General features: G+C 39.1%; 2 protein-coding genes across 2 annotated transcripts in view; one reads left to right on the top strand and one right to left on the bottom strand.

Moving 5' to 3' along the window:
- The window catches only part of ppp2r5d (protein phosphatase 2, regulatory subunit B', delta), a 19,824-nt gene extending 8,212 nt beyond the window's left edge, over nucleotides 1–11,612 (top strand). The window contains 10 exon segments of the mRNA XM_029426215.1: nucleotides 477–585; nucleotides 712–765; nucleotides 1,753–1,923; nucleotides 2,455–2,550; nucleotides 2,552–2,583; nucleotides 4,246–4,347; nucleotides 4,438–4,510; nucleotides 4,582–4,629; nucleotides 4,834–4,944; nucleotides 10,095–11,612. Of these exon segments, the coding sequence (XP_029282075.1) occupies nucleotides 477–585; nucleotides 712–765; nucleotides 1,753–1,923; nucleotides 2,455–2,550; nucleotides 2,552–2,583; nucleotides 4,246–4,347; nucleotides 4,438–4,510; nucleotides 4,582–4,629; nucleotides 4,834–4,944; nucleotides 10,095–10,232 (934 nt within the window). The 3' untranslated portion in view covers nucleotides 10,233–11,612.
- A 3,235-nt stretch (nucleotides 11,613–14,847) lies between these two features.
- Nucleotides 14,848–17,251, bottom strand: mea1 (male-enhanced antigen 1). The gene is made up of 3 exons (XM_029426216.1): nucleotides 16,891–17,251; nucleotides 16,703–16,802; nucleotides 14,848–16,081 (listed from the first exon to the last, which is right to left on the bottom strand). The coding sequence occupies exons 1-3, from the start codon at nucleotides 17,233–17,235 to the stop codon at nucleotides 15,906–15,908; spliced, it is 621 nt and encodes a 206-aa protein (XP_029282076.1). The 5' UTR covers nucleotides 17,236–17,251; the 3' UTR covers nucleotides 14,848–15,905.
- Nucleotides 17,252–17,594: the final 343 nt, after the last annotated feature.

The raw sequence follows: 17,594 nt of genomic DNA, 5'->3' as shown, positions 1-17,594 counted from the left end.
AAAATATTTACATTTTCTTGATAACAATTATTTGTACTTCTCTCAAACTATTCCGATTGTTTTCGTCTAAATTGTTTTATGATTTCTTGTCTAAAGATATCACGATTTATTTGTTATTAAGAGTTTTGCGACATTTCTCGAAATATTACCATTTTTAATTTCCTTTTCTAAAATAAATCAGACTTTCCTTGAAGATATTAGAAGTTTCCTGTGAAGTATTGCGACTTCACATACAGGACTGTGTTCGGGGAAAGGTCTTCCACTTCCTCTTCTTGTTGGGGTTTCATGTTCTTTAGTTTTGGTCTTTCAACATCTTGTGACCAGGTTGGAAATAAGAGTTTAAACTTTAACATGTTACTCTTAAATAAATGAATCGTAATTCTGATCTTGTAAACGCCTCTCTTGACCCACAGAGAGCGGTATTCTGGGTAATCGTAGGTCTATAAGTGACAGTTGTCCTCTCGTCTCTCTGTCAGCATCATCAACGGCTTCGCTCTGCCTCTGAAAGAAGAACACAAGATGTTCCTGATCCGAGTTCTGCTGCCACTGCACAAAGTCAAGTCTCTGAGCGTCTACCACCCTCAGGTCAGCTGCACATCAGGAACATAGAGACGCGTACATATATATATACATATTTATATATATATTTTATATATATGTATACATATATACATTTCTTTACCAATGAATCATTAACTTGTCTGTCTGCAGCTGGCGTACTGTGTCGTTCAGTTCTTGGAGAAAGAGAGCAGTCTGACGGAGTCTGTGAGTCAAACACATGTTCTACTGCGACATACAGAGAGTGGACACGTTAACACACACACATGTTCTACTGCGACATACAGAGAGTGGACACGTTAACACACACACACATGTTCTACAGCGACATACAGAGAGTGGACACGTTAACACACACACACATGTTCTACAGCGACATACAGAGAGTGGACACGTTAACACACACACATGTTCTACAACGACATACAGAGAGTGGACACGTTAACACACACATTTTCTAGTGTGACATACAGAGAGTGGACACGTTAACACACACACATGTTCTACAGCGACATACAGAGAGTGGACACGTTAACACACACACATGTTCTACAACGACATACAGAGAGTGGACATGTTAACACACACATTTTCTAGTGTGACATACAGAGAGTGGACACGTTAACACACACACATGTTCTACAGCGACATACAGAGAGTGGACACGTTAACACACACACACATGTTCTACTGCAACATACAGAGAGTGGACACGTTAACACACACACATGTTCTACTGCAACATACAGAGAGTGGACACGTTAACACACACACATGTTCTACAACGACATACAGAGAGTGGACACGTTAACACACACACATGTTCTACAACGACATACAGAGAGTGGACACGTTAACACACACACATGTTCTACAACGACATACAGAGAGTGGACACGTTAACACACACATTTTCTAGTGTGACATACAGAGAGTGGACACGTTAACACACACACACATGTTCTACTGCAACATACAGAGAGTGGACACGTTAACACACACACATGTTCTACTGCAACATACAGAGAGTGGACACGTTAACACACACACATGTTCTACAACGACATACAGAGAGTGGACACGTTAACACACACATTTTCTAGTGTGACATACAGAGAGTGGACACGTTAACACACACACATGTTCTACAGAGAGTGGACACGTTAACACACACACACCTGTGGTCCCCTCCAGGTGATCGTGGGTCTACTGAAGTTCTGGCCGAAGACCCACAGTCCGAAGGAGGTGATGTTCCTGAATGAGCTGGAGGAGATCCTGGACGTCATCGAACCCTCAGAGTTCATCAAAGTCCAGGAGCCGCTCTTCCGACAGCTCGCCAAGTGTGTGTCCAGCCCGCACTTCCAGGTACCAGAACCAGGACCTACAGCTGAACTACCCAGTACTCAAAGAAGTCCTCAGATTCTGCAGAATAATATAAGTCATGTGTTTGTATTATAACTATTGATGCATTAATGTGTTCATCAGGAGGAGCTCATTATGATTACTTACATTTAGAATAATAATAATAATAATAGTTTATTATATGTTACATTAATAATCTGTACACTTTGTACAAGTCGAAGAAAATAGAAATATTCTTAAAATATTACGACTTTTTTTAAATACAATGTTTTTTGGCTTTTTGTCTCTAAATATTTAGATTTTGTTTGTCTTTTAAATTAATTTAAAGATGTCTTGTTTATTTACACACATTGTTTTCTTGGTGTTTTGGTGCATAAAGGTCAAAATAAAGTTATAGAAAAGGAACAAGACCAAGTAGAGTCATAAATACAATTAAAATGTATAAATTAAATTCTAAATGAAGATGTTTTCAATGTTGGAACGTGTGTGTGTGTGTGTGTGTGTGTGCATGTGTGCATGTGTGCGTGTGTGCAGGTGGCAGAGAGAGCTCTGTATTACTGGAACAACGAGTACATCATGAGTCTGATCAGCGACAACGCCGCCAAAATCCTCCCCATCATGTTCCCCCGCCCTATACAAGAACTCCAAGAGCCACTGGAACAAGTAACACACACACACACACACTGATCCTCATCAATAACAAGGTCAACACATTTAATAATCAGATTCATTTGTTGGGTATTCGAGTTAATATTAGAGCTGCAGATTATTTCCATTAAACAGTTCGGGGCTGAAATCTGTCTTTAAGCTTAATGTCTTACACATTGTCCTAGTTTAATAAAGACTAATGCATTAATGATCGGATTAGTAGTTTGGTGTATAAAATGTCCCTGTTTGGAGAATGGAGACTTCTGCTTCAGTGTAATAATAATAATATTCTTATTTTCCGAGGGCTCAGCAGGAGTTTTATTTTGCTGTGTGTTGTTCACAGTCCACCAGGCTGGATGTGGTACACATATCACATCTTTCTAGAAAGCATAGAATCTCATCTATTTAGATTTTGAGATCAGAATCACAACAGCAGGTACAATCAGCGCCTCAAAATAGCAAGCAAACTCAAAATCATAACTTTGAAGCCTCATAATAATCCTGTAATCAGTAATAATCCAAAAACCACTCCTGTATCAATGCCAAAGGTCCAAGCGATCGTTTCCGGTAAAGAGATATTGATCACCAACATCGTCAAGTCCATAAAAACCCATGAACAGTCTTTGAAATCAGCTGATGGATGTGTGTGATATTACATTTATACACGGTAAAAACTTTATTTCGGCGCATGCAGAGCTGAGCGTCTGATTCCAAAATGTAGGGCGGACTCTTAAGTGTTCGATTGACAGCTCATTTGAGCCAATCGGAGCTTCCATGTGTTATCTACAGCCATCAAGAGCCAATCAGTGTCAACTTGATAAGGAAGTGCCAGCCCTCTTCTTTTGTTTACAGACGGAGCCAGCAGCAGCACAGTCTCCCGGTGACTGCCGTATCGTGTAGCCAATGAAACGCTGAAGCTTTAATCGGCAACTTGGATGTTTTTTATTTTACAAATGAATATAATAAATACAGTTTAGAAAAATAAATAACAAGTTCAGAAGAAAATACAAAAAACCCACAAAAAATGTGTTTGTACTTCACTTACTCTGTGTCATTACTACTGACAGGGAATATGATATATATATATAATATATAATAGTTATTTGTGAGCAAAACAAATCATATTTTATGAATAAATATTATAGTATCTCCAAATTGCAGTTTGGTGTTACTCTTAGAAAACCCTGTCTAATAAGTTGTGTTTCTTTTCTGAAATGTGAACTTGAACTTGGTAACACTTGGTTCTATGTTTTTATTGTGTGTTCCAGTCCATACCTACAAGCTGTACCATCTTCAGGCATCTTTTTCAACAACAAACATCAGACGGAGTGTATTTTCTTCAAATTCAGTATATTCAGACCACTATTACTCAGTGACAGAAGCACTTGGAGTGATTCTTTAATGTTTTGCAAGAACAATAAGATAGTTATCTTTTGAATGAGACCAAAATCATGCAGCTGGTGCAAATGGTTGAAGAGCAGCTTATAATTTACTTTGGGTGTTGTTTGTAGCTATTTTCGGGTAAATTCCCCCAAACTAAGAGGTTAATATCTTGTTCTGTCACGTCAATATAAAACAAAGAAAAGCAGTGAATCTGCAGGTTTGAGGCTGAAACTTTAAAGACGTTTCTGCAGGAAGCTCGACTTCGTATTTAATAGATTATCAACGTGTCCTCAGGACGATCCACGGGCTGATCTACAACGCTCTGAAGCTCTTCATGGAGATGAACCAGAAGCTGTTTGATGACTGCACGCAGCAGTACAAGGCTGAGAAACAGAAGTAACACACACACACACACACACACACACACACACACACACACACACACACACACACAGCCTCAGTATGAATCAGTGTTTCTGTCTGCAGAGAGAAATATAAGCTGAAGGAGAGAGAGGAGATCTGGCACAAGATAGAAGAGTTGGCCCAAAAGAACCCACAGGTAACCCTCACCTGTCCGTCTCACCTCCATTTATATTATTATATTTAATTAACTGAGTTACTTTGCTTTAGATCAATAAGCTCCACCCCCTCCGCCCAGGACTCCACCCACAGGAAGAGGTCAGTCCTGTTATTGTTATTCGTCTTTATTTAATGTTATCAACCTGTTTGTGAATATAAATGATTCTGATGTAGTCTTCAAGAGAGTGTTGCATCATGGGTTGTTTGAAGCCTTAATGTTGCTAGGCTAGTTTGTAAATGTAACCTGCAGCAGTTATTAATCTTTCTTCTAATATTGAAACATGTTTCTGTGTGTATTTGCAGCACATGTTGTACAGTGACAGTACTGTGGCTGTGTACTCGATGGAAACAGAGACTCCAACAGCTGAAGACATCCAGCTGCTGAAGAAGACAGTGGAGAGCGAAGCCTCACAGGTAATTAATTATGAAATATTTAATAAATCTGTCTTTGTAGGGCGGTGAATAGTTTGAAGGTTCACTCATGTGTATTGATTGAGTTTAAAGGTGGTATTTGTGCAGATAAATATTTTTGTATTAGTTCAACTTTCAAATAAGTAAGTCGTCAGTGTGCGCCCCCCTTCGTAGGGAGCAAACTGTTTTTGAGCGCTGTGAGAAAGTTGTTTTTGAATATTTGGTTGGAAGATTTCTTCAGGCTGAACATTCACAACCAGTTGACATTAAGATTAGAAAAACAAAACAGGAGGTTGCAGCGTTCTGTTTCCTGTCCAATCCTGTTTTACTGTTTTAAAGTCCAAAAGTCACATTTGTTAAAAAGATTATTCACTTGTTTTTATCTAAACAAATATCATCATATTCAGTTTGTATATATTAATGATCCTTATCAGATGGATCAACCTTAGGACCACTACTACTGTAACATATGTAAATGTGGTGTTCCACAGAGATCAACCTTAGGACCACGACTACTGTAATATATGTAAATGTGGTGTTCCACAGGGATCAACCTTAGTACCACTACTACTGTAACATATGTAAATGTGGTGTTCCACAGAGATCAACCTTAGGACCACTACTACTGTAACATATGTAAATGTGGTGTTCCACAGGGATCAACCTTAGGACCACTACTACTGTAACATATGTAAATGTGGTGTTCCACAGGGATCAACCTTAGGACCACTACTACTACTGTAACATATGTAAATGTGGTGTTCCACAGAGATCAATCTTAGGACCACGACTACTGTAATATATGTAAATGTGGTGTTCCACAGGGATCAATCTTAGGATCACTACTACTATAATATATGTAAATGTGGTGTTCCACAGGATCAATCTTAGGACCTCTACTACTGTAATATATGTAAATGTGGTGTTCCACAGGAATCAACCTTAGGACCACTACTACTGTAATATATATAAATGTGGTGTTCCACAGGGATCAACCTTAGGATCACTACTACTGTAATATATATAAATGTGGTGTTCCACAGGGATCAACCTTAGGATCACTACTACTATAATATATGTAAATGTGGTGTTCCACAGGGATTAACCGCAGGACCACTACTACTGTAACATATGCAAATGTAGTGTTTCACAGGCATAAATCTTAGGATCACTACTACTGTAACATATGTAAATGTGGTGTTCCATAGGGATCAACCTTAGGACCTCTACTACTGTAACATATGTAAATGTGGTGTTCCACAGGGATCAATCTTAGGACCACTATTACTGTAATATATGTAAATGTGGTGTTCCACAGATCAACCTCAGGACCACTATTACTGTAACATATGTAAATGTGGTGTTCCACAGGGATCAATCTTAGGATCACTACTACTGTAACATATGTAAATGTGGTGTTCCATAGGGATCAACCTTAGGACCTCTACTACTGAAACATATGTAAATGTGGTGTTCCACAGAGATCAATCTTAGGACCACTACTACTGTAACATATGTAAATGTGGTGTTCCACAGAGATCAATCTTAGGACCACTATTACTGTAATATATGTAAATATGGTGTTCCACAGGGATCAATCTTAGGACTACTACTACTACTGTAACATATGTAAATGTGGTGTTCCACAGGGATCAATCTTAGGACCACTACTACTACTGTAACATATGTAAATGTGGTGTTCCACAGGATCAATCTTAGGACCTCTACTACTGTAATATATGTAAATGTGGTGTTCCACAGGGATCAACCTTAGGATCACTACTACTATAATATATGTAAATATGGTGTTCCACAGGATCAATCTTAGGACCACTACTACTGTATCATTCATGTAAATATGGTGTTCCACAGGGATCAATCTTAGGACTACTACTACTACTGTAACATATGTAAATGTGGTGTTCCACAGGATCAACCTTAGGACCACTACTACTGTAATATATGTAAATGTGGTGTTCCACAGGGATCAATCTTAGGACCACTACTACTGTAATATATGTAAATGTGGTGTTCCACAGGGATCAACCTTAGGACCACTACTACTGTAATATATGTAAATGTGGTGTTCCACAGGGATCAATCTTAGGACCACTACTACTGTAATATATGTAAATGTGGTGTTCCACAGGGATCAACCTTAGGACCACTACTACTGTAATATATGTAAATGTGGTGTTCCACAGGGATCAATCTTAGGACCACTACTACTGTAATATATGTAAATGTGGTGTTCCACAGGGATCAACCTTAGGACCACTACTACTGTAATATATGTAAATGTGGTGTTCCACAGGGATCAACCTTAGGATCACTACTACTGTAACATATGTAAATGCAGTGTTCCACAGGGATCAATCTTAGGACCTCTACTACTGCAACATATGTAAATGTGGTGTTCCACAGGGATCAACCTTAGAACCACTACTACTGTAATATATGTAAATGTGGTGTTCCACAGGGATCAACCGCAGGACCATTACTACTGTAATATATGTAAATGTGGTGTTCCACAGGGATCAACCTTAGGACCACTACTCTTACAATATATGTAAATGCAGTGTTCCACAGGGATCAATCTTAGGACCACTACTACTGTAATATATGTTAATGTGGTGTTCCACAGGGATCAACCTTAGGACCACTACTACTGTAATATATGTAAATGTGGTTTTCCACAGGGATCAACCTTAGGACCACTACTACTGTATCATTCATGTAAATGTGGTGTTCCACAGAGATCAATCTTAGGACCACTACTACTGTAATATATGTAAATGTCGTGTTCCACAGGGATCAACCTTAGAACCACTACTACTGTAACATATGTAAATGTGGTGTTCCACAGGATCAATCTTAGCACCACTACTACTGTAATATATGTAAATGTGGTGTTCCACAGGGATCAATCTTAGGACCACTACTACTGTAATATATGTAAATGTGGTGTTCCACAGGGATCAATCTTAGGACCACTACTACTGTAATATATGTAAATGTGGTGTTCCACAGGGATCAACCTTAGGACCACTACTACTGTAATAAATGTAAATGTGGTGTTCCACAGGGATCAATCTTAGGACCACTACTACTGTAATATATGTAAATGTGGTGTTCCACAGGGATCAACCTTAGGACCACTACTACTGTAATATATGTAAATGTGGTGTTCCACAGGGATCAACCTTAGGACCACTACTACTGTAATATATTTAAATGTGGTTTTCCACAGATCAACCTTAGGACCACTACTACTGTAACATATGTAAATGTGGTGTTCCACAGGATCAATCTTAGGACCTCTGCTACTGTATCATTCATGTAAATGTGGTGTTCCACAGAAATCAATCTTAGGACCACTACTACTGTAATATATGTAAATGTCGTGTTCCACAGGGATCAATCTTAGGACCACTACTACTGTAATATATGTAAATGTGGTGTTCCACAGGGATCAATCTTAGGACCACTACTACTGTAATATATGTAAATGTGGTGTTCCACAGGGATCAACCTTAGGACCACTACTACTGTAATATATGTAAATGTGGTGTTCCACAGGGATCAATCTTAGGACCACTACTACTGTAATATATGTAAATGTGGTGTTCCACAGGGATCAACCTTAGGACCACTACTACTGTAATATATGTAAATGTGGTGTTCCACAGGGATCAATCTTAGGACCACTACTACTGTAATATATGTAAATGTGGTGTTCCACAGGGATCAACCTTAGGACCACTACTACTGTAATATATGTAAATGTGGTGTTCCACAGGGATCAACCTTAGGATCACTACTACTGTAACATATGTAAATGCAGTGTTCCACAGGGATCAATCTTAGGACCTCTACTACTGCAACATATGTAAATGTGGTGTTCCACAGGGATCAACCTTAGAACCACTACTACTGTAATATATGTAAATGTGGTGTTCCACAGGGATCAACCGCAGGACCATTACTACTGTAATATATGTAAATGTGGTGTTCCACAGGGATCAACCTTAGGACCACTACTCTTACAATATATGTAAATGCAGTGTTCCACAGGGATCAATCTTAGGACCACTACTACTGTAATATATGTTAATGTGGTGTTCCACAGGGATCAACCTTAGGACCACTACTACTGTAATATATGTAAATGTGGTTTTCCACAGGGATCAACCTTAGGACCACTACTACTGTATCATTCATGTAAATGTGGTGTTCCACAGAGATCAATCTTAGGACCACTACTACTGTAATATATGTAAATGTCGTGTTCCACAGGGATCAACCTTAGAACCACTACTACTGTAACATATGTAAATGTGGTGTTCCACAGGATCAATCTTAGCACCACTACTACTGTAATATATGTAAATGTGGTGTTCCACAGGGATCAATCTTAGGACCACTACTACTGTAATATATGTAAATGTGGTGTTCCACAGGGATCAATCTTAGGACCACTACTACTGTAATATATGTAAATGTGGTGTTCCACAGGGATCAACCTTAGGACCACTACTACTGTAATAAATGTAAATGTGGTGTTCCACAGGGATCAATCTTAGGACCACTACTACTGTAATATATGTAAATGTGGTGTTCCACAGGGATCAACCTTAGGACCACTACTACTGTAATATATGTAAATGTGGTGTTCCACAGGGATCAACCTTAGGACCACTACTACTGTAATATATTTAAATGTGGTTTTCCACAGATCAACCTTAGGACCACTACTACTGTAACATATGTAAATGTGGTGTTCCACAGGATCAATCTTAGGACCTCTGCTACTGTATCATTCATGTAAATGTGGTGTTCCACAGAAATCAATCTTAGGACCACTACTACTGTAATATATGTAAATGTCGTGTTCCACAGGGATCAATCTTAGGACCACTACTACTGTAATATATGTAAATGTGGTGTTCCACAGGGATCAATCTTAGGACCACTACTACTGTAATATATGTAAATGTGGTGTTCCACAGGGATCAACCTTAGGACCACTACTACTGTAATATATGTAAATGTGGTGTTCCACAGGGATCAACCTTAGGACCACTACTACTGTAATATATGTAAATGTGGTGTTCTACAGGGATCAGTTAATTTATTTAATTTTTATTTTACAGGGTTTGAAGGACCTGAAGAAGGACAAAGTCCTAATGAGGAGGAAGTCGGAGCTGCCACAGGACGTCTACACCATCAAAGCTCTGGAGGCGCACAAGAGAGCCGAGGAGTACCTGACAGCCAATCAGGAGGCTCTCTGACCGGGGGGGGTCGGTCCCGGTCCCTTCTGATTAGGACTCTCTCCGATTGGAGAAAGCTGAAAACTAGGGGGGGTCAGATCAGGACGGAGCTGACGCTGCATTCAAAGAAAGAACGAACGTCACGTCTGACCCCTGGTGGCCGATAACGAGTCGGACACTGTGTAGACGTCGTGTTTCCACCGCCATCTGTTCTCATCTTCACCACCAAACGCCTCCAGGTGACTAAAGACTGAAGGTCCCTGAACACATCACCAGCGGGCCTTTTTCCACTGCAGGAACCTAACGAGCTGTAAATTAATTTATCTCCGAGTTCAGACTTTAAATCCTTTCACCCGTCCAGAATGAAATTACATTTTATTTTCTAAAAGTCTCCAGTAAACGTTACATCCCATCGTTTTATAAAACAATGGTGTGAGTTACTGTGTATTGGGGCGAAGGAAAATATATTACGGAGTCGGGAGATTAAAGTCGTACATTTTTAAGAAATACATGTGAATATTATGATATCACAATTTTTTGAGAAAAACTTAAATGTTCTCTTGAGATCAAATTCACAAATTTACCAGAAAAAAAAATCTTACACACTAACAACTAATGCAATAATTTTCATTTATTCTCCTGGCTCCGTAATTTATCCTTTTTAATTTAAACTGCAATCGCCCTATTGCTGCAGAAATGACCCCTGGAGTATGTTTCTGACGTAAAGAAAGGGTACTGATGTTTGAAAGTCGTGTGAACATCTGAAAGCTTTGGCTCAGTTTCAGATCGTTCAGTTCCTGCTGTGGAAAAGAGCTCCAACACATCTCGTCTGTCCCGTGACACCTGAACGCAGCACGGATGAGTTCACTGACTCGCTCCAGAGCCACGCCTCCTCCACCTGACCCGACCAATCAGCCGTCGGCACGGATCAGCGGCGGCCTCGAGACCGAAGACAACGACGTGAATGTAGACGTCCAATCAGCATCAACGTGGTTTATTATGTTTTATTTTAATGTTTGTCCGTCAGCGACTTCACACCAATGAGAGAAGGCGTTTCCTGTCAGACACTTAAAGATCAACAATCCGAACGTGTTTCTGCAGCGTCCTCATCAGGTCAAAGGTCAAACACGAAACGTTGTATGGAGGCCAATTTCTGCCCGTAAAATAACTAAATATGATGAAGACTTAAAAAGACCTCGGTCGATAAAATGAGAAACTGTCGCCAAATAATTTGCGTTAAACATCAGTGTTTCCCCGGTGACACAGGGCGGAGCGGCTACGAGCTAAAGGCTAACGTTTCTCTGAGAACTTAAGATCCAGACGTCCGTGGACTAAAGTCCTTCATCCTTCAAATATAGAGTTAAAAACACCAAGATGTGAAAACTCACTACATATACAGCACAGGACTGATGACACCATGACAGGAGAGAGAGGAAACGTTACCTTCACGGACATTACACATGTCTCTGTCTCACTACATATACAACACAGGACTGATGACACCATGACAGGAGAGAGAGGAAACGTTACCTTCAGGGACATTACACATGTCTCTGTCTCACTACATATACAACACAGGACTGATGACACCATGACAGGAGAGAGAGGAAACGTTACCTTCAGGGACATTACACATGTCTCTGTCTCACTACATATACAACACAGGACTGATGACACCATGACAGGAGAGAGAGGAAACGTTACCTTCAGGGACATTACACATGTCTCTGTCTCACTACATATACAACACAGGACTGATGACACCATGACAGGAGAGAGAGGAGACGTTACCTTCAGGAACATTACACATGTCTCTGTCTCACTACATATACAACACAGGACTGATGACACCATGACACGTGAGAGGAAACGTTACCTTCAGGAACATTACACATGTCTCTGTCTCACTACATATACAACACAGGACTGATGACACCATGACAGGTGAGAGGAAACGTTACCTTCAGGAACATTACACATGTCTCTGTCTCACTACATATACAACACAGGACTGATGACACCATGACAGGAGAGAGAGGAAACGTTACCTTCAGGAACATTACACATGTCTCTGTCTCACTACATATACAACACAGGACTGATGACACCATGACAGGTGAGAGGAAACGTTACCTTCAGGGACATTACACATGTCTCTGTCTCACTACATATACAACACAGGACTGATGACACCATGACAGGAGAGAGAGGAAATGTTACCTTCAGGAACATTACACATGTCTCTGTCTCACTACATATACAACACAGGACTGATGACACCATGACAGGAGAGAGAGGAAACGTTACCTTCAGGGACATTACACATGTCTCTGTCTCACTACATATACAACACAGGACTGATGACACCATGACAGGTGAGAGGAAACGTTACCTTCAGGGACATTACACATGTCTCTGTCTCACTACATATACAACACAGGACTGATGACACCATGACAGGAGAGAGAGGAAACGTTACCTTCAGGGACATTACACATGTCTCTGTCTCACTACATATACAACACAGGACTGATGACACCATGACAGGTGAGAGGAAACGTTACCTTCAGGGACATTACACATGTCTCTGTCTCACTACATATACAACACAGGACTGATGACACCATGACAGGAGAGAGAGGAAACGTTACCTTCAGGGACATTACACATGTCTCTCTCTCACTACATATACAACACAGGACTGATGACACCATGACAGGTGAGAGAGGAGACGTTACCTTCAGGGACATTACACATGTCTCTCTCTCACTACATATACAACACAGGACTGATGACACCATGACAGGTGAGAGGAAACGTTACCTTCAGGGACATTACACATGTCTCTCTCTCACTACATATACAACACAGGACTGATGACACCATGACAGGAGAGAGGAAACGTTACCTTCAGGGACATTACACATGTCTCTGTCTCACTACATATACAACACAGGGCTGATGTTATTACAAACATTTGAATGTTTATACCTTTAATATCAAATAAATTACTGTTTATCACATTTGTAGAAATGGTCTACCATCGTTAAAATAAATTATGCAAACTAAAATAATTGTTTCCGTGTGAATCCTCATGTTTACAGCTGCGAGAGTTTCTGAACCGAACCTCATGAAAATGTTTCAGGACCTGCAGGAACATGAGACGTCAGATTATTACAAATATAAATATGTCTGACGTTATCACGCCAAAATAAAAGTGTTATGTTAAATGCACATCTGTGCTGATGAACATGATTGGTTTCTGTTGTGTTAAATCTAATTTTAACAACAGTCAGTAAATGTTTCATTCATTTAAAGTTTAACGTGACAGAAAACTCAGACTCCCATGATCCTTTGCTGTCTCGGTTTACAAGAGCGTCACATTTTGTGCCAAGATAATCATGTATAAACCTTTTATTAGTGAAAAGATAAGTGTTTCAGGGACGTCGCTGTCACTAAATTTAATTGCATCAGCTCTTTGTCGAAATCCTGTTTCTGCTTTAAGCGTCGCAACATCGTACTAAATGCAATCCCATAATATTCAACAGATTTATGTCACAAACAATTAACTTAAATGTCACTAAAGTGCATTTGTGTTGACAATCAATAAATGTTCTTAACGAAAATGCGATTAAACTCGCTAAAGTACATTTTACTCAAATGACCTCGAACGTTTCCTCGTAGAAAACATCCGATAGACGTCACTTAACTTTAACGACAGTATTTGCTCGTTAAAAGTTAAAGTGCATTTTTCCTGACAAAGAACAAAAACTTTTTAATTATGCACTTTTCCAGAGTTTTAAAAGTTAGTTTTTAATGTCTCTTATTTCTGTGACATCGCTGAACTCAAGCAAACGTTTTGTTTAAAGATCATCTTCGTGTTTTGGGACTTTTCGTTCTCTAAAATGCGGTTTGACGAAATGTAATGCTGATTAATTAATATTCCAGATTCAATCATTCGGAGGCGCAACATGTTGTTTCTGTTCGTCCTTTTGTTTAAGTTTCTTGTTAACTCAAAATATTTAACCTATCACGCTACGGAAGCCCAGAGCAGCCAACCTGCAGTTATTTTTATAACGCCGTTCTCTCCAGTCGCAGGTAATCACGTCATGTTCTCGGCTTCCGTGCTTCACGAAACTTGTTAGTAATTTAAAGCTGCTGCAGAAACAATCGACCTTATTTACAGAAAATTATTTTATTTCTGTTTATCTTCATGTATATGGTGTCAAGGCCACGCCCCCATTCAGTCGCAGCACGTCGTCCTCTACTCGTTCAATCATTCCAGGTGGTGCGCTAGCCCCGCCCACCTCTCTTGCCACTGGACAAAATAGCCGCCACAGCTGAGTTCATTTTAGACGTTTTTAGCTCTGAGAGGAAGTCTTTGTGAGGTTTTACCTTACTGTGTGTGCAGTACAAGGATCGTCCAGCAGGGGGCGGAACATCTGGGATTATAAACTCGGAGCTTCTTCACAACTTTACTGTTTCTGTGTTTCGTTCACGTCTTAAAGCCTCGACCCTGAAAACCCTCTTGAATAGAAACAGCTTAAAGTTTGAACACTTTGTTTCTCAGACGTTAAAACTTATTATTTTAGTTCTCATCGAATCTTCAGATCATAATTAACATTTTTCAGGTTTATTTTGTCCGGCGGCGAAGCATTTCCCGACAAAAATAAAACTTCACGAGACACAAACGTGAACGCTGCTCCTGTCATCCTGGATGTAAGTTGTACTTTAATTATAACGTCACAAAGTATGAAAGATTTTGTACAGATGTTCATGTATGTACAGAAAATACAAATAAATAAAGTGGACAATGTTTGACAGTGTCATTCTTTTACACCAACAGTGTGTGTATTTATACACAGGAGCAGATATTTAATGTACTGTCACTGTATTTATACACAGGAGCAGATATTTAATGTACTGTCACTGTGTATTTATACACAGGAGCAGTATTTAATGTACTGTCACTGTATTTATACACAGGAGCAGTATTTAATGTACTGTCACTGTATTTATACACAGGAGCAGTATTTAATGTACTATCAGTCTGTAGAAATAAAGGAGCAGATTGTCGAAGTTCCCACACTGTGTTTGACCCTGAAGTTACACATCAACAAGTTTAAGCTTCAACAACATTTCCTTAAATATACTTTTAAAGTTTAAGCATTGTTTTAATCTTTTTTACAGACTGAACCAGCAGCGGCTTTAAAATCATTTCTGAACACAACTTAAAATGTTTTTAGCGTCTTTAAGTTGCTGCACTACAGAAGGAAATTACTTTTTATTTTGTTTTAAGGGCAAAATCATTAAAAAAACATTTAATCTCAATAAACTGAGAAGATAAAACATCTGAAGATGATTTTAATCGATGTATTGTATTTATTCAGTTATAATGTCTTTAAAGTATTTTTAAATGTTTAAAGTTTATTGAGCCTGAGAATAAGGAAAATGTTTATCTGACAGATTAAACAGTGACAGAGAAATAATAAATCCTTTATTAAATGGCATAAAAGAACAATTAAAAAATGTACTACATTTTAAAAAGAAATAAACAACTAAATATTTGGAAGTCACATTTCCCACCTCAGTGTCCCTGAAGTGGTCGTGGTGCGTTCAGGGTCAGCAGAGGTTGTCTTGGTGGTGGTGCGTTCAGGGTCAGCAGAGGTTATCGTCTTGGTGGTGGTGGTGTGTTCAGGGCCCGCTGATGTTGCTCCTGTGGGGCAGGGTGGCGGCGCTCTCCCGGCTCTGCAGCGTGTTCTCCACCATGTCCTTCCACTGGTCGTCAGAGATCTCTCGGGCCCACGATGGCACGGCGAGAGACGGCAGCGCCACCGCCGCCATCGTCCTCTTCACCAGCTCCACATGGTCTGCAGGACGTGATCAATAAAGATCTTTAAAGACTTATTGATATAATATCACATATTTATGTAAATAATAAAATAAAGATTTTACAAATACATTTAAAATGTTATTTAAATAATCATTTAAAAAACTTTTTAATGACAAATTCAACAGATTTTTGTGAATAATTATATTTAATCAACATTTGTATTTTAAGTCTATTTCTCAAACTTTGATCTAAATAATAATAATATAATAATAAATATAATAAAATAAATATAATAATAAAATAATAAATTAATAATAAATATAATAAAATAAAATAATAATAATAATAATAAATATAATAAAATAAAATAATAATAAATATAATAAAATATAATAATAAATATAATAATAAATATAATAATAATAATAAATAAAATAAAATAAAATAAAATAAATAAAATAAAATAAAATAAAATAAAATAAATAAAATAAAATAAAATTTAAAAAAATAAAAATAAAAAAAATAAAAAAAATAATAAAATAAAAATAATAATAATAAAATAATTAAGGTCTTGTATTGAAAATGTTCCGGCTGTAAGAAATAGTTGTTTCATTGTTTGTCAAAATCTGAAAGAAGAAACTGAAGCTGCAGCTCTGACCTGCGTCCATCGGGATGGAGGCGCGGCTCCTCAGGGCCGCCGCCGCCTCATCATCCTCCTCACCGTCTACAGGGGGGGGGGGCAGGTGGAGACCCATCACCTGCAGGAAGGAAGGACACACACACACACAGTTCATAAACTATATCTACTCATATGTGTATATCTTGAGGTGTGGCGTCAGGACTCACCTGTATCCTGTGCTGCACCTGCTGCAGCTGCTCCGTGTGGGAGGGGCCATCCTCCCCCCTGTCCTCCCCCGGCTGCTCTGGGTTGTTGTTGTTCGCCCCCTCAGGCTCCTGGTTCAGAGGTTGGTAATAATATCCTCCTCCACTGTTCCCCTCCTCCTCCTCCTCCTCCTCTCCATCCAGCTCCATCTCTCCCCCGTCCTCCCCCTCCTCCTCCCCCTCCCCTCCCTCCCCCCCGCTCCACACGGACAGCAGGGCTCCGTCGGCCGGGCGCTCGTCCTCCCCCAGCTCGTCCTCAGAGTTCGGTAAGACTCTCTCTGGTCCCATCGCTGAGCTCCACACTTCCATCCACAGACACACAGCAGCACTGGAGGGGGGGAGGGGGGGTATATATTTTCACAATAAGATAAATAATCATAATATCCACATAATATCTACATAATATCTACATAATATCTACATTATATCCACATAATATCTACATAATATCTACATTATATCCACATAATATCTACATAATATCCACATAATATCTACATTATATCCACATAATATCCAGATAATATCTACATAATATCCACATAATATCTACATAATATCCACATAATATCTACATTATATCCACATAATATCCAGATAATATCTACATAATATCTACATTATATCCACATAATATCTACATAATATCCACATAATATCCACATAAT

This window comes from Cottoperca gobio, unplaced genomic scaffold (genome assembly GCF_900634415.1).
Source record: "Cottoperca gobio unplaced genomic scaffold, fCotGob3.1 fCotGob3_130arrow_ctg1, whole genome shotgun sequence".
Lineage (NCBI taxonomy): Eukaryota > Metazoa > Chordata > Actinopteri > Perciformes > Bovichtidae > Cottoperca > Cottoperca gobio.
Note: the sequence above shows the minus strand (reverse complement) of the source record. Positions and strands in the feature narration are given on the sequence as shown.